At 44.4% G+C, this 23,155-nt stretch overlaps 1 protein-coding gene across 1 annotated transcript; it reads right to left on the bottom strand.

Annotated features, from left to right (window-relative positions):
* Positions 1-724: 724 nt before the first annotated feature.
* LOC120044652 (tripartite motif-containing protein 16-like) lies at positions 725-20,926 on the bottom strand. The gene is made up of 5 exons (XM_038989326.1): positions 20,851-20,926; positions 2,404-2,430; positions 2,170-2,232; positions 1,739-1,878; positions 725-1,586 (listed from the first exon to the last, which is right to left on the bottom strand). Exons 1-5 carry the CDS (start codon positions 20,909-20,911, stop codon positions 1,188-1,190), a joined length of 690 nt encoding a protein of 229 aa, XP_038845254.1. The 5' UTR covers positions 20,912-20,926; the 3' UTR covers positions 725-1,187.
* Between the last annotated feature and the right edge of the window lie 2,229 nt (positions 20,927-23,155).

A 23,155-nucleotide genomic window follows, 5' to 3' on the forward strand; every position in this document is an offset into this window, starting at 1 on the left:
AGATGGCAGACAGTGTGTATGGCGTCGTGTGGATGAGCTGATGTCAACGTTGTGAACCGAGTGCCCCATGGTGGGGTTATTGTATGGGCAGGCATAAGTTACGGACAATGAAAACAATTGCATTTTATCTATGGCAATTTGAATGCATAGAGATACTGTGATGAGACCCTGAGGTCCATTGTCGTGCCATTCATCCACAGCCATGTTTCATTATGATAATGCATAGCCCCATGTCACAAGGATCTGTAAACAATTCCTGGAAGCTGAAAATGTCCCAGTTTTTCCATGGTCTGCATACTCACCAGACATGTCACCCATTGAGTATGTTTGGGATGCTCTGGATCGACGTGTACGACAGCGTGTTCCAGTTCCTGCCAATATCCAGCAACTTTGCACAGCCATTGGAGAGGATTGGGACAACATTCCACAGGCCACAAGCAACAGCCTGATCAACTCTATGCGAAGGAGATGTGTCGCGCTGCATGAAGCAAATGGTGGTCACACCAGATACCTCCTGATCCACACCCCTACCTTTTTTTTAAGGTATCTGTGACCAACAGATGCATATCTGTATTCCCAGTCATGTGAAATCCATAGATTAGGGCCTAATGAATTTATTTCAATTGAGTTATTTCCTTATATGAACTGTAACTCAGTAAAATTGTTGAAATTGTTGCTTGTTGTGTTTATATATTTTTTCACTATAAATAGTTGAACTCTATTGTTATACAGTTGTATTTATTCATCACATTCATACATGACCATGGTTCAATCAGATATAAAATGATACAAGCTATGAATTTAAACTACACACCCTACTTTAACACTAACAAACTAGTGCTGGAACAAAAACTACTGACAGTACTAATAAATAGAAATAGTCAATATAATTGTCATTCTAAATATTATAATATAACCTAGTAATTCATATGTATGTTGTCCTCATGCAACAGAGGGATAACAGCAACACTTAAAACCATAGACATGATGTGAATCTTACAGATTACAACTAATTTCATGTTGTGAAGATTCCATTATTCTCTGCTTCAATTCTGCATTCTGACACCAGTGCTTGTTCTCCAAATATTAGAAACATATATCTTCTCGTTCACTTTACCTCCCTCTCTTACAAAATCCCTGACCTGTTATTCCATCTCTCCTTTCCTACACCCTTCTTGTTACTGTCCCTATTTCTTCCGGATCCAACAGAAGGATTTACTGCCAACCCAGAAACAAGGCAGAATCTTCTCTTTGAGGTCAGTTTTGAACTTGTGTATCAGTCGCACCGCCTTCTCCGCCTCCCCTTCTCCTTCCACGATGAAGAATTTGATGATGCCAGCGGGCTGGTCCAGGTATATGCTCATGGTGTTGCACAAAGGGAGCTCGACCTCCATGTTCTCCCCGTTGTGCCAGACGTGGTAGCAGGAGCCGGCCCAGCCTGCACCCCATGAGCTTTCGTTCTCCCCCAGCCCACATGGCCCATTCTTCCGGCCCATGCTCTCGTACACTGCCCCAATCACCACCCAGCCGCCATAGTCCACCTCCCAGTACCCTCTCTGCCCCAACAGACCCTCCTTACACAGCACCTGCACAGAGTAGAGAGTGGATAGTAGAAAGGGTAGATTAGAGATGTTTTAGAGCCAGGCATGCGCTGATGGCATGTCCAAAACGGTGGGCACACTTTAGTTACACAATGGCACTATGATGTGTGCCCTGTAACTGAGGATGGCAGACCAACCTGTGGCGAATGCTCATATCTCTCCGGTCTCATGGGGTATGGACACACCTCCTCTGACATACGCGACACCTTGAGGTTGCTCTCGGATATCCACAGCAGCTTCTGGGCCGTTTTGTCATCCAGGGAGAGGGGGATCCAGTCTGAGGGGAGAAAGAGAAACGATGAGGTAAAGAGAGAGGAATTGAGTTGAGTGGTTGGATGAATATGGATGAGATGAAAGGGTCGGAAAACAGATAAGGTCAGATGAGTACTGTGATATTAATGAGATATGTACAATCTCTTGTGTGTAGGCCGTAAAGCGGATATACTGTAAGCCAGGTCATAATTGTGCATTTCAACATTGTATAGGCTGTGGGCAAGCAGGATTTAGCATCAAATGCTTTACAGCGAGTGAGGCCCAAAGTGATAAAGAGCCAATTACATGGCCTTACATTTCATGAGGTCAGCCCTGGTGGTGGGATCATGAATATTGGGCTCGTACACCGGCGGCACCTCTGTTATGAGGAGAGAGAGAGATAAAGTGTGAAATCCATTAACGGTATACTGATGAGATAATCCAGTTTGAATTACACCACCGGTCTAATGTAATTCCTGGGATGCCATTGTTAGTCAGGATTTACAAAGGCTTTTCAGTACTTATACATTCAGTATTACAGAAACCATACCTGCAGGAGCTGCCTGGGATTTTCTTCCTACAGAAAAGAGGCAAAAAATGAATTATCTTTCCCAAATAGAAAATTATCTTGTGTCAGATTGGTGTTATGTATTTATTCACTGTGCATTTGCAGAGGTTGTGCTAGTTGCAGTTTGTAGAGGTTGTGCTAGGTGCAGTTTGTAGACGTTGTGCTAGGTGCAGTTTGTAGAGGTTGTGCTAGGTGCAGTTTGTAGACGTTGTGCTAGTTGCAGTTTGTAGAGGTTGTGCTAGTTGCAGTTTGTAGAGGTTGTGCTAGCTGCAGTTTGTAGAGGTTGTGCTAGTTGCAGTTTGTAGAGGTTGTGCTAGGTGCAGTTTGTAGACGTTGTGCTAGGTGCAGTTTGTAGAGGTTGTGCTAGGTGCAGTTTGTAGAGGTTGTGCTAGGTGCAGTTTGTAGAGGTTGTGCTAGTTGCAGTTTGTAGAGGTTGTGCTAGCTGCAGTTTGTAGAGGTTGTGATAGTTGCAGTTTGTAGAGGTTGTGCTAGGTGCAGTTTGTAGAGGTTGTGCTAGGTGCAGTTTGTAGAGGTTGTGCTAGTTGCAGTTTGTAGAGGTTGTGCTAGTTGCAGTTTGTAGAGGTTGTGCTAGCTGCAGTTTGTAGAAGTTGTGCTAGCTGCAGTTTGTAGAGGTTGTGCTAGGTGCAGTTTGTAGAGGTTGTGCTAGTTGCAGTTTGTAGAGGTTGTGCTAGTTGCAGTTTGTAGAGGTTGTGCTAGCTGCAGTTTGTAGAGGTTGTGCTAGCTGCAGTTTGTAGAGGTTGTGCTAGTTGCAGTTAGTAGAGGTTGTGCTAGTTGCAGTTTGTAGAGGTTGTGCTAGGTGCAGTTTGTAGAGGTTGTGCTAGGTGCAGTTACTGTCCATGATTACTTCTCTCCCTTCCTTCTCTTCGTCTCTCCTTCCCTTGCCTCTATCTCCCTGCTCCTGTCACTCTCTCCCTTCATCCCCCCTCCCTCCCACTATTTACCTTAATGCCATATATCACTTTGGAGTGTGTGTGCTATTCTGAGTCTTTTCTTAGCACTGATTAATGTAGTTTACCCATACCAGTCCAGGTTTGGGTTACGGCTTTACATCCGCTAAGGACACACATCACAGCCGCTGACACCAGGGGTCAGGCCATTATAAGATTACAAGTTGTGTGTGATGGACGTTATTTCACAACACTGACAGCATGTTTGTCTCTGCTGCTGAAGTACTCCGACTGTTGTTTAATCTCTGGTTCTCCCTCCTGTCCATTCATTTGTCATCTCACTTTCTCAGAGAACTGGGTGCTATTGCTGTTTCCACTCGGACTGTCACCGTCCGTCAGTCTCCTTTCGTCTATGGGCGACATTAGCTCAAATTACTTGATTTTCACAGGGTCTTCCATCGTTTTAGCTCATCGCTCATTTTCACCTATCAGACTTAATCTGTTTTAATTGCCTCAACAAGGTTCACATTAAAGTTCCTTGATATACAGTGCCTTGCGAAAGTATTCACCCCCCTTGGCATTTTTCCTATTTTGTTGCCTTACAACCTGGAATAAAAATAGATTTTTGGGGGGTTTGTATCATTTGATTTAAATAACATGCCTACTACTTTGAAGATGCAAAATATTTTTTTATTGTGAAACAAACAAGAAATTACAAAACAATGGAAAACTTGAGCGTGCGTAACTATTCCCCCCCCAAAGTCAATACTTTGATGAGCCACCTTTTGCAGCAATTACAGCTGCAAGTCTCTTGGGGTATGTCTCTATAAGCTTGGCACATCTAGCCACTGGGATTTTTGCCCATTCTTCAAGGCAAAACTGCTCCAGCTCCTTCAAGTTGGATGGGTTCCGCTGGTGTACAGCAATCTTTAAATCATACCACAGATTCTCAATTGGATTGAGGTCTGGGCTTTGACTAGGCCATTCCAAGACATTTAAATGTTTTCCCTTAAACCACTCGAGTGTTGCTTTAGCAGTATGCTTAGGGTCATTGTCCTGCTGGAAGGTGAATCTCCATCCCAATCTCAAATCTCTGGAAGACTGAAACAGGTTTCCCTCAAGAATTTCCCTGTATTTAGCGCCATCCATCATTCCTTCAATTCTGACCAGTTTCCCAGTCCCTGCCGATGAAAAACACCCCCACAGCATGATGCTGCCACCACCATAATTCACTGTGGGGATGGTGTTCTTGGGGTGATGGGAACTTCTGTCCAAAAATGATGCAGAAAAATTAATCGATGCATTTGTTACTTCTAAATCAAATCAAATCAAATCAAATTTTATTTGTCACATACACATGGTTAGCAGATGTTAATGCGAGTGTAGCGAAATGTTTGTGCTTCTAGTTCCGACAATGCAGTAATAACCAACAAGTAATCTAACCTAACAATTCCACAACTACTACCTTATACACACAAGTGTAAAGGGATAAAGAATATGTACATAAAGATATGAATGAGTGATGGTACAGAACGGCATAGGCAAGATGCAGTAGATGGTATAGAGTACAGTATATACATATGAGATGAGTAATGTAGGGTATGTAAACATAAAGTGGCATAGTTTAAAGTGGCTAGTGATACATGTATTACATAAAGATGGCAAGATGCAGTAGATGATATAGAGTACAGTATATACATATGAGATGAGTAATGTAGAGTATGTAAACATTATATTAAGTGGCATTGTTTAAAGTGGCTAGTGGTACATTTTTACATAATTTCCATCAATTCCCATTATTAAAGTGGCTGGAGTTGAGTCAGTATGTTGGCAGCGGCCGCTAAATGTTAGTGGTGGCTGTTTAACAGTCTGATGGCCTTGAGATAGAAGCTGTTTTTCAGTCTCTCGGTCCCTGCTTTGATGCACCTGTACTGACCTCGCCTTCTGGATGATAGCGGGGTGAACAGGCAGTGGCTTGGGTGGTTGTTGTCCTTGATGATCTTTATGGCCTTCCTGTGACATCGGGTGGTGTAGGTGTCCTGGAGGGCAGGTAGTTTGCCCCCGGTGATGCGTTGTGCAGACCTCACTACCCTCTGGAGAGCCTTACGGTTGTGGGCGGAGCAGTTGCTGTACCAGGCGGTGATACAGCCCGACAGGATGCTCTCGATTGTGCATCTGTAGAAGTTTGTGAGTGCTTTTGGTGACAAGCCGAATTTCTTCAGCCTCCTGAGGTTGAAGAGGCGCTGCTGCGCCTTCTTCACAACGCTGTCTGTGTGGGTGGACCAATTCAGTTTGTCCGTGATGTGTACACCGAGGAACTTAAAACTTTCCACCTTCTCCACTACTGACCCGTCGATGTGGATAGGGGGGTGCTCCCTCTGCTGTTTCCTGAAGTCCACAATCATCTCCTTTGTTTTGTTGACGTTGAGTGTGAGGTTATTTTCCTGACACCACACTCCGAGGGCCCTCACCTCCTCCCTGTAGGCCGTCTCGTCGTTGTTGGTAATCAAGCCTACCACTGTAGTGTCATCCGCAAACTTGATGATTGAGTTGGAGGCGTGCATGGCCACGCAGTCGTGGGTGAACAGGGAGTACAGGAGAGGGCTCAGAACGCACCCTTGTGGGGCCCCAGTGTTGAGGATCAGCGGGGTGGAGATGTTGTTACCTACCCTCACCACCTGGGGGCGGCCCGTCAGGAAGTCCAGGACCCAGTTGCACAGGGCGGGGTCGAGACCCAGGGTCTCGAGCTTGATGACGAGTTTGGAGGGTACTATGGTGTTAAATGCTGAGCTGTAGTCGATGAACAGCATTCTCACATAGGTATTCCTCTTGTCCAGATGGGTTAGGGCAGTGTGCAGTGTGGTTGCGATTGCGTCGTCTGTGGACCTATTGGGTCGGTAAGCAAATTGGAGTGGGTCTAGGGTGTCCGGTAGGGTGGAGGTGATATGGTCCTTGACTAGTCTCTCAAAGCACTTCATGATGACGGAAGTGAGTGCTACGGGGCGGTAGTCGTTTAGCTCAGTTACCTTAGCTTTCTTGGGAACAGGAACAATGGTTGCCCTCTTGAAGCATGTGGGAACAGCAGACTGGGATAAGGATTGATTGAATATGTCCGTAAACACACCAGCCAGCTGGTCTGCGCATGCTCTGAGGACGCGGCTGGGAATGCCGTCTGGGCCTGCAGCCTTGCGAGGGTTAACACGTTTAAATGTTTTACTCACCTCGGCTGCAGTGAAGGAGAGCCCGCAGGTTTTGGTAGCGGGCCGTGTCAGTGGCACTGTATTGTCCTCAAAGCGAGCAAAAAAGTTATTAAGCCTGTCTGGGAGCAAGACATCCTGGTCCGCGACGGGGCTGGTGTTCTTTTTGTAATCCGTGATTGACTGTAGACCCTGCCACATACCTCTTGTGTCTGAGCTGTTGAATTGCGACTCAATTTTGTCTCTGTACTGGGACTTAGCTAGTTTGATTGCCTTGCGGAGAGAATAGCTACACTGTTTGTATTCGGTCATGTTTCCAGTCACCTTGCTCTGGTTAAAAGCAGTGGTTCGCGCTTTCAGTTTCACGCGAATGCTGCCGTCAATCCACGGTTTCTGGTTTGGGAATGTTTTAATCGTTGCTGTGGGTACGACATCGTCAATGCACTTTCTAATGAACTCGCTCACCGAATCAGCATATTCGTCAATGTTGTTGGACGCAATGCGGAACATATCCCAATCCGCGTGATCGAAGCAGTCTTGAAGCGTGAAATCAGATTGGTCGGACCAGCGTTGAACAGACCTGAGCGAGGGAGCTTGTTGTTTTAGTTTCTGTTTGTAGGCTGGAAGCAACAAAATGGAGTCGTGGTCAGCTTTTCCGAAAGGAGGGCGGGGGAGGGCCTTATATGCGTCGCGGAAATTAGTGTAACAATGATCCAAGGTTTTACCAGCCCTGGTAGCACAATCGATATGCTGATAGAATTTAGGGAGTTTTGTTTTCAGATTGGCCTTGTTAAAATCCCCAGCTACGATGAATGCAGCCTCAGGGTGTGTGGTTTCCAGTTTACAAAGAGTCAGATAAAGTTCGTTCAGGGCCATCGTTGTGTCGGTCGACATTTGATTGTGAGGAGTTCTAGATCAGGTGAACAGAATGACTTGAGTTCCTGTATGTTGTTATGATCACACCACGTCTCGTTAATCATAAGGCATACCCCCCGCCCCTCTTCTTACCAGAAAGATGTATGTTTCTGTCGGCGCGATGCGTGAAGAAACCAGCTGGCTGCACCGACTCCGTTAGCGTCTCTTGAGTTAGCCATGTTTCCGTGAAGCAGAGAACGTTACAATCTCTGATGTCCCTCTGGAATGTTACCCGTGCTCGGATTTCATCAACCTTATTGTCAAGAGACTGGACATTGGCGAGTAGTATGCTAGGGAGTGGAGCGCGATGTGCCCGTCTCCGAAGCCTGACCAGGAGACCGCTACGTTTGCCCCTTTTACGGCGTCGCATAGGGTCGCCGGCTGGGATCAGATCCGTTGTATTGGGTGGAAGGCAAAACACTGGATCCGTTTCGGGAAAGTCATATTCCTGGTTGGAACGATGGTGAGTTGACGTTGCTCTTATATTCAGTAGTTCCTCCCGACTGTATGTAATGAAACCTAAGATTACCTGGGGTACCAATGTAAGGAATAACACATAAAAAAACAAAATACTGCATATTTTCCAAGGAACGCGAAGCGAGGCTGCCATCTTGGTCGGCGCCGGAAGTAGAAAAGGTTAGACTACTGCAAATCTCTACTTTCCGGCTACCCGGATAAAGCACTAAATAATCTTCAGTTAGTGCTAAATACGGCTGCTAGAATCCTGACTAGAACCAAGAAATTTGATCATATTACTCCAGTGCTAGCTTCCCTACACTGGCTTCCTGTTAAGGCAAGGGCTGATTTCAAGGTTTTACTGTTAACCTATAAAGCGTTACATGGGCTTGCTCCTACCTATCTTTCCGAGTTGGTCCTGCCGTACATACCTACACGTACGCTACGGTCACAAGATGCAGGCCTCCTAATTGTCCCTAGAATTTCTAAGCAAACAGCTGGAGGCAGGGCTTTCTCCTATAGATCTCCATTTTTATGGAACGGTCTGCCTACCCATGTGAGAGACGCAGACTCTGTCTCAACCTTTAAGTCTTTACTGAAGACTTATCTCTTCAGTAGGTCATATGATTGAGTGTAGTCTGGCCCAGGAGTGTGAATGTGAACGGAAAGGCTCTGGAGCAACGAACCACCCTTGCTGTCTCTGCCTGGCCGGTTCCCCTCTCTCCACTGGGATTCTCTGCCTCTAACCCTATTACAGGGGCTGAGTCACTGGCTTACTGGTGCTCTTTCATGCCGTCCCTAGGAGGGGTGCGTCACTTGAGTGGGTTGAGTTACTGACGTGATCTTCCTGTCTGGGTTGGCGCCCCCCCTTGGTTTGTGCTGTGGTGGAGATCTTTGTGGGCTATACTCGGCCTTGTCTCAGGATTGTAAGTTGGTGGTTGAAGATATCCCTCTAGTGGTGCGGGGGCTGTGCTTTGGCAAAGTGGGTGGGGTTATATCCTTCCTGTTTGGCCCTGTCCGGGGGTATCATCGGATGGGGCCACAGTGTCTCCTGACCCCTCCTGTCTCAGCCTCAAGTATTTATGCTGCAGTAGTTTATGTGTCGGGGGGCTAGGGTCAGTTGGTTATATCTGGAGTACTTCTCCTGTCTTATCCAGTGTCCTGTGTGAATTTAAGTATGCTCTCTCTAATTCTCTCCTTCTCTCTTTCTTTCTCTCTCTCGGAGAACCTGAGCCCTAGGACCATACGTCAGGACTACCGGGCATGATGACTCCTTGCTGTCCCCAGTCCACCTGGCCTTGCTGCTGTTCCAGTTTCAACTGTTCTGCCTGCGGTTATGGAACCCCTACCTGTCCCAGACCTGCTGCTTTCAACTCTTAATTATCGGCTATGAAAAGCCAACTGACATTTATTCCTGATTATTATTTGACCATGCTTGTCATTTATGAACATTTTGAAAATCTTGGCTCTCTCTAATTCTCTCCTTCTCTCTTTCTTTCTCTCTCTCGGAGGACCTGAGCCCTAGGACCATACGTCAGGACTACCGGGCATGATGACTCCTTGCTGTCCCCAGTCCACCTGGCCTTGCTGCTATTCCAGTTTCAACTGTTCTGCCTGCGGTTATGGAACCCTTACCTGTCCCAGACCTGCTGTTTTCAACTCTTAATGATCGGCTATGAAAAGCCAACTGACATTTATTCCTGATTATTATTTGACCATGCTTGTCACTTATGAACATTTTGAACATCTTGGCCATGTTCTGTTATAATCTCCACCCGGCACAGCCAGAAGAGGACTGGCCACCCCTCATAGCCTGGTTCCTCTCTAGGTTTCTTCCTAGGTTTTGGCCTTTCTAGGGAGTTTTTCCTAGCCACCGTGCTTCTACACCTGCATTGCTTGCTGTTTGGGGTTTTAGGCTGGGTTTCTGTACAGCACTTCGAGATATTAGCTGATGTACGAAGGGCTATATAAAATAAACTTGATTTGATTTGATGAGAGGTGTTGGGTTTGCGCCAGACATAGCATTTTCCTTGATGGCCAAAAAGCTACATTTTAGTCTCATCTGACCAGAGTACCTTCTTCCATATGTTTGGGGAGTCTCCCACATGCCCTTTGGCGAACACCAAACGTGTTTGCTTATTTTTCTCTTTAAGCAATGGCTTTTTTCTGGCCACTCTTCTGTAAAGCCCAGCTCTGTGGAGTGTACGGCTTAATGTGGTCCTATGGACAGATACACCAATCTCCGCTGTGGAGCTTTGCAGCTCCTTCAGGGTTATCTTTGGTCTCTTTGTTGCCTCTCTGATTAATGCCCTCCTTGCCTGGTCTGTGAGTTTTGGTGGGCGACCCTCTCTTGGCAGGTTTGTTGTGGTGCCATATTCCTTCCATTTTTTTATAATGGATTTAATGGTGCTCCGTGGGATGTTCAAAGTTTCAGATATTTTTTTATAACCCAACCCTGATCTGTACTTCTCCACAACTTTGTCCCTGACCTACGTATTTGGAGAGCTCCTTGGTCTTCATGGTGCCACTTGCTTGGTGGTGTCCTTTGCTTAGTGGTGTTGCAGACTCTGGGGCCTTTCGGAACAGGTGTATATATTCTGAGATCATGTGACACTTAGATTGCACACAGGTGGACTTTATTTAATTAAATATGTGACTTCTGAAGTTAATTGATTGCACCAGATCTTATTTAGGGGCTTCATAGCAAAGGGGGTGAACACACCACTTCTGTTTTTTTTGTTTGTTTTGTTTTTAAACAAATTCTTTTTTTCATTTCACTTCAGCAATTTGGACTATTTTGTGTATGTCCATTACATGTAATCCAATGTAATACATTGTAATGCAACAAAATAGGAAAAACACCAAGGGGGTGAATACTTTTGCAAGGCACTGTACCTCTTTGACATGCCAGCGGTTGACAGTTTGGTCATCAGGTATATGCTTGATTTGCGGTAAATGGTTTGTTTACTTAGATAACTCATTGCGAAATGTCAATGAAACAGTAAAGCGGAAGTTGTTGCAAATGTGGTCCAAAGTTATGCTAAATGTGGCTTTGTTCATGTCATTTTGATTGGTCCAAATATTTATTGTGATACCTTGTGATGGCTTACAATACAAGGGTGTTCTCAGATACTTGAGTCCTGTTCTTCATTTATTTCAAGTTCACTGGGTTTTGTGGACTCTTACTTTTCATCTACCAGTATCTCTCAAGGGACCCATTCACACACAAATCCATGTTATCTGTACTAGGGCTCAGAAGAAGTCAACCATAGGTTTGAAAATGCACTGACTGGGGTAAAAGTTTGTTGACATGTCAAATCAAATCCAATTTTATTTGTAACATGCGCCGAATACAACAGGTGTAGACCTTACCGTAATATGCTTAATTACAAGCCCTTAACCAACAATGCAGATCAAGAAATAGAGTTAAGAAGATATTTACTAAATAAAGTTTAAAAATATATAATAATTTGAGTCAAAAAGTAACACAAGAAAATTACATAACAATAACGTGGCTATATACAGGGGGTACCGGTACTGAGTGAATGTGGGAGGGTACAGGTTAGTCGAGGTAATTTGTAAAGTGACTGTGCATAGATAATAAACAGCAAGTAGCAACAGTATAAAACAAAGGGAGGGAGTCAATGTAAATAGTCCGGGTGGCCATTTGATTAATTGTTCAGCAGTCTTATGGCTTGGGGGTTGAAGCTGTTAAGGAGCCTTTTGGTCCTAGACTTGGCACTCCGGTACCGCTTGCCGTGCGGTAGCAGAGAGAACAGTCTATGACTTGGGTGACTGGAGTCTTTGACAATTTTTGGGGCCTTCCTCTGACACCGCCTAGTATATAGGTCCTGGATGTCAGGAAGCTTGGCCCCAGTGATGTACTGGGCCGTACGCACTACCCTCTATAGCGCCTTATGGTCAGATGCTGAGCAGTTGCCATACCAGGCGGTGATGCAACCCATCAGGATGCTCTCGATGGTGCAGCTGTAGAACTTTTTGAGGATCTGGGGACCCATGCCAAATCTTGTCATTCTCCTGAGGGGAAAAGGTGTTGTCATGCCCTCTTCACAACTGCCTTGATGTGTTTAGACCATGACCAGGAACTTTAAACTCTCGACCCGCTCCACTTCAGCCCGTCGATGTTAACGGGGGCCTGTTCGGCCCTCCTTTTCCTATAGTCCATGATCAGCTCCTTTGTCTTGTTCACGTTGAGGGAGAGGGTGTTGTCCTGACAGGTCTCTGACCTCCTCCCTATAGACTGTCTCATCGTTGGGGGCAGCCCGTCAGGAAGTCCAGGATCCAGTTGCAGAGGGAGGTGTTTAGTCCCAGGGTCCTTATCTTAGTGATGAGATTTGTGGGCACTATGGTGTTGAACACTGAGCTGTTGTCAATGAACAGCATTCTCACATACAGTGGGGCAAAAAAGTATTTAGTCGGCCACCAATTGTGCAAGTTCTCCCACTTAAAAAGATGAGAGAGGCCTGTAATTTTCATCATAGGTACACTTCAACTATGACAGACAAAATGAGAGAAAAAAAATCCAGAAAATCACATTGTAGGATTTTTAATGAATTTATTTGCAAATTATGGTGGAAAATAAGTATTTGGTCAATAACAAAAGTTTATCTCAATACTTTGTTATATACCCTTTGTTGGCAATGACAGAGGTCAAACGTTTTCTGTAAGTCTTCACAAGGTTTTCACACACTGTTGCTGGTATTTTGGCCCATTCCTCCATGCAGATCTCCTCTAGAGCAGTGATGTTTTGGGGCTGTTGCTGGGCAACACGGACTTTCAACTCCCTCCAAATATTTTCTATGGGGTTGAGATCTGGAGACTGGCTAGGCCACTCCAGGACCTTGAAATGCTTCTTACGAAGCCACTCCTTCGTTGCCCGGGCGGTGTGTTTGGGATCATTGTCATGCTGAAAGACCCAGCCACGTTTCATCTTCAATGCCCTTGCTGATGGAAGGAGGTTTTCACTCAAAATCTCACGATACATGGCCCCATTCATTCTTTCCTTTACACGGATCAGTCGTCCTGGTCCCTTTGCAGAAAAACAGCCCCAAAGCATGATGTTTCCACCCCCATGCTTCACAGTAGGTATGGTGTTCTTTGGATGCAACTCAGCATTCTTTGTCCTCCAAACACGACGAGTTGAGTTTTTACCAAAAAGTTCTATTTTGGTTTCATTTGACCATATGACATTCTCCCAATCTTCTTCTGGATCATCCAAATGCTCTCTAGCAAACTTCAGACGGGCCTGGACGTGTACTGGCTTAAGCAGGGGGACACGTCTGGCACTGCAGGATTTGAGTCCCTGGCGGCGTAGTGTGTTACTGATGGTAGGCTTTGTTACTTTGGTCCCAGCTCTCTGCAGGACATTCACTAGGTCCCCCCGTGTGGTTCTGGGATTTTTGCTCACCGTTCTTGTGATCATTTTGACCCCACGGGGTGAGATCTTGCGTGGAGCCCCAGATCGAGGGAGATTATCAGTGGTCTTGTATGTCTTCCATTTCCTAATAATTGCTCCCACAGTTGATTTCTTCAAACCAAGCTGCTTACCTATTGCAGATTCAGTCTTCCCAGCCTGGTGCAGGTCTACAATTTTGTTTCTAGTGTCCTTTGACAGCTCTTTGGTCTTGGCCATAGTGGAGTTTGGAGTGTGACTGTTTGAGGTTGTGGACAGGTGTCTTTTATACTGATAACAAGTTCAAACAGGTGCCATTAATACAGGTAAAGAGTGGAGGACAGAGGAGCCTCTTAAAGAAGAAGTTACAGGTCTGTGAGAGCCAGAAATCTTGCTTGTTTGTAGGTGACCAAATACTTATTTTCCACCATAATTTGCAAATAAATTCATTAAAAATCCTACAATGTGATTTTCTGGATTTTTTTCCCTCATTTTGTCTGTCATAGTTGAAGTGTACATATGATGAAAATTACAGGCCTCTCTCATCTTTTTAAGTGGGAGAACTTGCACAATTGGTGGCTGCCTAAATACTTTTTTGCCCCACTGTAGGTGTTCCTTTTGTCCAGGTGGGAAAGGGCAGTGTGGAGTGCGATTGAGATTGTGTCATCTGTGGATCTGTTGGGGCGGTATGTGAATTGGAGTGGGTCTAGGGTTTCCGACATGATGGTGTTGTATGCCATGACCAGCTTTTCAAAGCACTTCATGGCTACCGACGTGAGTGCTACGGGGTGGTAATCATTTAGGCAGGTTACCTTCGCTTTCTTGGGCACAGGGACTATGGTGTTCTGTTTGAAACATATAGGTATTACAGACTCAGTCAGGGAGAGGTTGAAAATGTCAGTGAAGACACTTGCCAGTTGGTCCGCGCATGCTTTGAGTACACGTCCTGGTAATCCATCTGGCCCCGCGCCTTTGTGAATGTTGACCTGTTTAAAGGTCTTGCTCACATCGGCTACGGAGAGTGTGATCACACAGTCGTCTGGAACAGCTGGTGCTCTCATGCATGCTTCAGTGTTGCTTGCCTCGAAGCAAGCATAAAAGTCCTGTATTAACGCTTTGCCTGTTTGATGGTTCGTCTGAGGGCATAGCGGGATTTGTTATGTGGCTTGATTGAACCATTTTTTGTGGGAAAAGTGTTGGGATTTGTAAGAATTTCGGGCCTTCTTTTTGTAGTGTGGTCATTGAACAGTTTTATGCAGTAATATTGCTGTGATTTGACTGTTTTATACAGTAACAGTGTGGTGATTGGTCAAATTTGCAACCCCTCGTATAATATGCAGAATCGCAGAATTCCAAAATCCTGGGTTTTTTCTCCTTTACATAACACACACATGCACACATAGGATACCGGTACGCACGTGTACCCCTACACACTCACCCACGTGAGAACTAGGTATAGAGTGAGCGTTTCCATTTCTTTTCTACATCCATTGCGATGCCAACGTGCTCTCAAATGCCCCAAATGCGTGTTTGAGGATGTCGCTGGATAGCAAACTTTCAGTGATGGAGGGGATAGCAGAGAGCGTGAGCGATATGTCTTAATTATTCTTCCTGACAGTCTGCACCATTGCAGGAAGCCAGGGCCTTTGCTAACACCAATGGATTACTTTTTAGAGGACAGGTGGTCAACTGGTCATTGATCACGGTGGCCCTGCCAAGACATTGCTGGAAGGATTGGCCAGTCTGTCCTTTTAGCCCAGCTCTTTTGCGCAGGACAGTCCATGCTGGCACCTGTCTGAGGGAAACCTAACTCTCCAGCTTTCGCGATGTGTCTGCCCAGTGGCGGAAAGGGAGCCGACAGGATGATGACCATGAGGTAAATGTGAGCTTGTTAGAACATCAGTAGAGGCCAAGCGAAACTGGGAGGATGAGCAAAGGAAGAATAAGGCTGAGAACTTCACTATCTTCCTTGCTTGAAGCGTGTGTACCAAAGAAGCTGCCACATTACTGTATGCCCAGTTTAGAGGTTATGATGTCTTTCAACAACTTCCCATCGTGGTTGGCTGAACTCTGATCCACTGGTCTTTCCAATCAAGCTTCCATGTTTGTGACTTACACTCCACTGTATCTGTCCTGAAGACTGAACAGCTGCACACTGCCCAAAAGAGATTAAAATGACTTTGACGGAAAGGTATGCATATAATGTATACTGTGCTGAACAACAAGTAGAAGTAATGATCAGGGAAGGTTTGGCAAGAGAGAAAGGGAGAAGGACATCTGATCTCGGGAGTCGGGACATGGGCAGTAGGAAGGAAAAGGGTTGATGACAGGTCACTTAATCCGTCATCCCTCCCCATACTCTCCCGGAATCCTCCCTTATAGGGACAGAGCGATGGGAGAGGGAGGGACACAGAGAAAAATAGCAAGAGTCGGCTAATGGGATAACCAAGGATAGTTAGTAGATGGCAAAAGTAAGACATTGATGGAGGGTGTCACCAAGGGATTCAGGAGAATCATTGCGAGGGTAGAGAGATTTAAATATACATTTTAAAGCAGGGATGGGCAATTGGCAGCTCCCCCCCCAAAAATGTAATTAGCCTTACTGTTGCAAATTAAAATAGTAGAATACACAAGGTGCAATTTTGAAATTTGGTTGTGCATCAGCAGTTTTTCTCTTGTTATGTCAGACACTGATAGTCACTCAATTAGCCCATGTCAGCAAAACATTTGTATATTGGCAAATTAGTCTAGCGGCCAGCTATCTACTTAGTAATCATGGTCGAATTATCGTCTGGGGGGCCCCCATTGATTTTGTTAGTAAGTGATTTTGTTAGTCAGTCTCACTCAGAAATCATAAAACCTGCAAATGTTTCTCTCCACCCTTTGGAAAACTGTATAGAATTGTAGGAAATTAGCTGTCAAACAGACAATTTTTTCTCTCCGCCCCATGTCAAAATGAGTACAATTACATGAAATGAGTTATAAAATTGCTAAATCGTCTCTCTGCCACATGGTAAAATGTGTAGAATTGCAGCAAACTTGCTTTAAAACGTCAACATTTTCTCTACGCCCCGTGTCAAAATGTGTGGAATTGCACAAACTTAACTCTAAAACGCTGTCAAGAGGGGGGCTGCTAAAATGTTTTGCTAGCACAGTAATGTGATGGAGCATTTGACAGGCAATCTTGCTATTTGAAAAGTGTCTGATCCTCATTTGAAGAGAATGTTACACAGGCAGTATACTGTGCATTCGGGAAAGTATTCAGACCTCTTGACTTTTTCCACATTTTGTTACATAACAGCCTGATTCTAAAATGGATTAAATCGTTTTTTCCCCTCATCAATCTACACAGAATACCCCATAATGACAAAGCAAACAGGTTTTTAGAAATTTTTGCACAAAGGGAAAGGGTATGAATAGTTTCTGACATCCAGAAGACATCCAGAGACATCACCCTGGCTGGTTATTATGAGCGGGGCCTGGTGGGGGGATATGAGTGGGCTCTGGCTCCCCTGTGGAGGATAAGTCCAGCCAGATACCCTGCTGCTCTCAGTGGGGTCACCAGCAAAGCCCCGGACAGATTGACAGATGGATAAACAGATACTCAGAGAGATTGATGAGTTGACACAGAGATAGAGACATTTAAAGAAAGAGAAAACGGGTGGATGAATGTTCAGGCACATAGAGACAGTGGCAGAAAATGACAAACAAGGGAGGTTGCTACCTCAGGTCAAACATGCGGGTCAAATGCATTGGAATCCATTGAACCATAAATCTAATTGCGAAATCATAGGATTGAATTGGCAGGGGAAGGATTGGAATGGAAGTCCAATAGTATTGGGGACAGCATTTGAATAGATTTCTTCTGTTCTTGGAAAAGTTTGTCCATTTAACCAACATTTGTCAATTTCTAGAGATGTTTTTGAAGATGAGTATGATGTTTATTCACAGTAGCAACGACATTCAGGACATATGATAGGTGTGCTGCGGATGGACAGAAGCTAATCGGAGAATGAAATGAAGACTCCTCCCTGGTAATTGGAGGAAAGCCAGTCGGCCATGTTGAGGACATCTGTAGATGCCTTTCAGAGGCCAGGACGATGACCCCTCTGACATGGTAGAAAATAAGCTGCTTATGTTGGACGTGCTCGTCGGTGGTCTGCGCGACCCCCCTGGATGAGATGGAGCTCTCTGCCTGGATCGGGTTCGGGAACAGCGGGATCTCCACTGATAGGGAGATCACGAGATGTGACGGAGAGAGGTAAAGGGGGCTGGCCAAAGCTCAGACCCATCCCTTTGCCCTCTGTTATGAAGTGTCTAAAAAAAACTTGCTGTGTTGCATGCCGATGATGAAATGGAGATGGATGGGAAAAGTATGGACAGAAAGATGTACAAACCAACAGGAGGATACATGACAGCATTCTTGAAGAAAAAGAAAAGTCATTGGGAGGTTCTCAACATGAGATGAAATGTGATGGGCTCCAATTAGAGGTCTTCACTGGACTAAAAAGTTGGACCAGGACCAGAATGGACCCAAGGACAACTCGACCTAGACCCAACCCTAACTGGTCCGAGTGACAAAAAAAAACTGTTTATCAGCCAAGTTGTTCTTCTGGTTAACAAATAGGTCTTTACAGTATATGTTGGCTAGGCCTTCTATAAGTCAATAAATTCACCTTATTAGCGTAAAATAAATATGCTAGAGGCTATGCAGAGCCGTGGCCGGGTCCAATCAAACAGGACCCAATCCGGACCTGAGGGACAAGTTAGAATTTCAGACCCGAACCCGATCAGGCTCTGGTCCGAAATCGGGTATATCGGATCCACTCGGACCCGTGAAGACCTAGCTCCAATTGATTTTGTAATAATTAATGTTTAGCTGTACATTGTCATGAAAAGCAATGCAACTGTCTAAATTTAAATCTGTCAATCTGAAGAAATATAACTGAAGCAATCAGATACGAACCTCAGCGGTCAGATTTTCACAGAATCAAACTGCCATGAATAAAACCTTGTGTGTCACAGCCAGGCACTTGAGTTACTGTCCATGACTTCACACTTCATTACCATGGGAGCCAGAGGATGGCAGTGATAGGCAGTGAGAAGGGAGTGATGGGACATTGAGGCCACACTGGGCTGAGACTGGATACATGTGAAGGATCCATAGCAGGGTTCGATGGACAGAGGGATATATGGAGAAGCACAGAGTGGAAACTGGGGAGGGAGAAAGAAGATGAGAAATATAGAAATATATAAAAAAAAGTGGACGGGATCATTGGCAGCATTCAGAGAGGTTAGTTTCATGGAGCAAAGTGACAGACATAGATGAGGTGTGAGACCTGACATGGCCAACGGGCCAGTGAGGCTGTGTGAGAGCTGACTGCTGAAAGAATGGATTTGATCCGGTGGGAACATTGTGGTCTGGAGAGACGATGTCAGAAGAGGGGGAAACAGTTTGATGAGCTGATTGATGAGATGGGGGAGAGATTGGGCAGCAAGACAGGCGGAGAGAGGTACTTGGCAAAGTGGGACTGTCAAAGGAACATGATACAGCTTGTAACTGGTGGCCAATAAACAACATGTTATCGACATCATACATTCATAATAAACACCCAGTGATGAGCACTGTCTATCTGTCTGCCTGTCTGTCTCTCTCTCTCTGTCTGTAATTTTTTGTCTGTCTGTCTCTCTCCTTAGCTAGCCTTATAATAAAGTCCATAAGCCAAAACAGTAGTTAACACTTAAGATTCCAAGTAGCTTAACAACACTCTTATAATAGTGAACCTGCACAGAAATGCTACTGTAAGAAGTAGGGTGTGAATATCAGAGTACACACAGTAGCCTACATATAGACTCCACCATGCCCCATAACCTCATATAGACTCCACCATGCCCCATAACCTCATATAGACTCCACGGTGCCCCATAACCTCATATAGACTACACCATGCCCCATAACCTACATATAAACTCCACCATGTCCCATAACCTACATATAGACTCCACCATGCCCCATAACCTCATATAGACTCCACCGTGCCCCATAACCTCATATAGACTACACCATGCCCCATAACCTACATATAAACTCCACCATTTCCCATAACCTACATATAGACTCCACCATGCCCCATAACCTACATATAAACTCCACCATGTCCCATAACCTCATATAGACTACACCATGCCCCATAACCTACATATAGACTCCACCATGCCCCATAACCTCATATAGACTACACCATGCCCCATAACCTCATATAGACTACACCATGCCCCATAGCCTACATATAGACTCCACCATGCCCCACAACCTCATATAAACTCCACCATGCCCCATAGCCTACATATAGACTACACCATGCCCCATAGCCTAGATATAGACTCCACCATGCCCCATAGCCTACATATAGACTCCACCATGCCCCATAGCATACATATAGACTCCACCATGCCCCATAGTCTACATATAGACTCCACCATGCCCCATAGCCTACATATAGACTCCACCATGCCCCATAGCCTACATATAGACTCCACCATGCCCCATAGCCTACATATAGACTCCACCATGCCCAAAAGCCTACATATAGACTCCACCATGCCCCATAGCCTACATATAGACTCCACCATGCCCCATAGCCTACGTATAGACTCCACCATGCCCCATAGCCTACATATAGACTCCACCATGCCCCATAGCCTACATATAGACTCCACCATGCCCCATAGCCTACATATAGACTACACCATGCCCCATAACCTCGTATAGACTCCACCATGCCCCATAGCCTACATATAGACTCCACCATGCCCCATAGCCTACATATAGACTACACCACTAACTTAAAACAACGACTCGTTTCTTAATCCTGCGGCCCAGAAAAGCCTGGAGGCACTGGCCTTTTGCAACTGAGGTTGTCAGGAAAAACAACACTGGCATCATTGCACAGTACGACACTGGACTTACTCCATATTTGGATGTAGTTTTCAGTGAGAGGAAGGCATAGGAACTTGAATAACTTGATTTTCAGAAATACATCAGCCACAATAATCCTAATTTCCCTATTCACTAGGTACAATGTCATCTCAAAAGTATTATAAAAAATGACACAATGGTAATGAAATTATTTCCTATTTATTATTTAGTTGAGTTACTGACAAACTACAATGAATCATTTGAGACATAACAATACAATGTCAATAAAGTAAAACAATCCAAAATGATTCATTATTTGCCTGGTGTTTGATCAAATAAAACCATTTATAACACAACAAAACGCAAAACATGTATTCATGAGAATGTGAATATTAATTATGAATGCTAATTTATGAAAATGTGGAATATACATTAAAAATGGTCATTTCTATAATTTATTGGGAAATCCAATAAAATGTTATATTAATGTAATACTGATTGACTGATTATTACATTTGCTTTAAAAATCTGTTCAACTGAGAGGGAGAGGGTTTTTGTCCGCTTTCAATTACATAATGTATTGACACATGCAAGCTCACAGAGTAGATCATGAACCCTTACCTGCTTTCTTTGGCACAGGCATGATTTCGTTACTGCTTGGAGCGTAGTTTGGCAATGGCATGGTACCCTATGGTCTTCAGCAGAGATAGTGGCTGATCCTCTCTCCATGAACACTTTTATTTCCTCAGGGAGAATGGGGAGGGGGTGACGGGTCAGGACAGGAGGTGCCCAGGTTGGGAGATGAGGGGTGTCTGGTGAAGGTTAGTTGGATGTAAGGGGTTACCGAAGGGTTGGTCCTGTCATCTGAAACTTCTGCAACCCTATTGAACCTTTCTAGAGCGCAAAAAACACAAGCAAACACACACTGTACAGTATGTCACAAACACTATACTCCTTTTACATACAGTACCAGTCAAAAGTTTGGACACACCTACTCATTGAAGGGTTATTCTTAATTTGTACTATTTTCTACATTGTAGAATAAGACTAAGAATAAGAATAAGACATCAAAACTATGAAATAACACATATGGAATCATGTAGTAACCAAAAAATCTAAATATATTTTAGATTTTAGACTCTTCAAAGTAGCCACCCTTTGCCTTGATGACAGCTTTGCACACTCTTGGCATTCTCTCAACCAGCTTCACTTGGAATGCTTTTCCAACAGTTTTTAAGGAGTTCACACATATGCTGAGCACTTGTTGGCTGCTTTTCCTTCACTCTACGGTCCAACTCATCCCAAACCATCCCAATTGGGTGGAGATCTGGTGATTGTGGAGGCCAGGTCATCTGATGCAGCCCTCCATCACTCTCCTTCTTGGTCAAATAGCACAGCCTGGAGGTGTGTTTTGGGTCATTGTCCTGTTGAAAAACAAATGATAGTCCCACTAAGCCCAAACCAGATGGGATGGCGTATCGCTGCAGAATGCTGTGGTAGCCATGCTGGTTAAGTGTGCCTTGAATTCTAAATAAATCACAGACAGTGTCAACATTAAAGCACCCCCACACCATCACACCTCCTCCTCCATGCTTCACGGTGGGAACCACACGTGGATATCATCTGTTCACCTACTCTGCGTCTCACAAAGACACAGCGGTTGAAACCAAAAATCTAAAATTTGGACTCATCAGACCAAAGGACAGATTTCCACCGGTCTAATGTTCATTGCTCGTGTTTCTTGGCCCAAGCAAGTCTCTTATTATTATTGGTGTCCTTTAGTCGTGGTTTCTTTGCAGTAATTCGACCATGAAAGCCTGTTTCATATAGTCTCCTCTGAACAGTTGATGTTGAGATGTGTGGGTTACCTGAACTCTGTGAAGCATTTATTTGGGCTGCAATCTGAGGCTGGTAACTCTAATGAACTTATCCTCTGCAACTCTGGATCTTCCTTTCCTGTGGCGGTCCTCATGAGAGCCAGTTTAGTCATAGTGCTTGATGGTTTTTGCGATTGCACTTGAAGAAACTTTCAAAGTTCTTGACATTTTCCGGATTGACTGACCTTCATGTCTTAAAGTAATGATATACTGTCATTTCTCTTTGCTTATTTGAGCTGTTCTTACCATAATATGGACTCTGTCTTTTACCAAATAGGGCTATCTTCTGTTTACCACCCCTACCATGTCACAACACAACTGATTGGCTCAAATGCATTAAGAAATAAATAAATTTCACAAATGAACTTTTAACAAGGCACACCTGTGAATTGAAATGCATTCCAGGTGACTACCTCATGAAGCTGGTTGAGAGAATGCCAAGAGTGTGCAAAGCTGTCATCAAGGCAAAGGGTGGCTACATTGAATAATTTCAAATCTCAAATATATTTGGATTTTTTAAACACTTTTTTGGTTACAACTGTTATTTCATATGTGTTATTTCATAGTTTTGATGTCTTCACTATTATTCTACAATGTAGAATGTTTTTTTTTTTAAACAACCTTGAATGAGTAGGTGTTCTAAACGTTTTGACCGGTAGTGTATATGTGTGAAATTTGTTTTGATTTAGAATGGACCAATATCATGGACCTCTCTCTCTCGAAACCGCTTTTCCTGTGGTTCATTTTCATGACAGCCAGGTAGGCTAATCTCCTGTTGTAAAGTTAAGCAATGTGCTTAATATTAGGAAAGTTGAGAAAAATATATAGTAGGCCTAGCCTATAGAAAGGTGATGGAATATTGTGAATGTGTAGTGTGGAGCTAAATGCGGAGCTATTGAATGACGATTGCATTGCCCTTGCAGATACTGTATGATTCTTGGGCTGAGGGCTTGTGTTGAAGTGTTCTAGCTTGCAATGTCAAAAGCCATGCTGTCGGCATCCTCAGATACTGCCTGGGAAGGTGCACCTTACCTGCCTCCAAATCATTT

This window comes from Salvelinus namaycush, chromosome 3, assembly GCF_016432855.1.
Source record: "Salvelinus namaycush isolate Seneca chromosome 3, SaNama_1.0, whole genome shotgun sequence".
In the NCBI taxonomy this organism is placed as follows: Eukaryota; Metazoa; Chordata; class Actinopteri; order Salmoniformes; family Salmonidae; genus Salvelinus; species Salvelinus namaycush.

Coding starts and splice junctions, on each gene's coding strand:
- LOC120044652 (XM_038989326.1), bottom strand. CDS start 20,911: ATGCCATTGCCAAACTACGCTCCAAGCAGTAACGAAATCATGCCTGTG. Junction 2,431..20,850: donor GCCTGTGCCAAAGAAAGCAG/GTAAGGGTTCAT, acceptor TCTTTTCTGTAG/GAAGAAAATCCCAGGCAGCT. Junction 1,587..1,738: donor GATATGAGCATTCGCCACAG/GTTGGTCTGCCA, acceptor TACTCTGTGCAG/GTGCTGTGTAAGGAGGGTCT.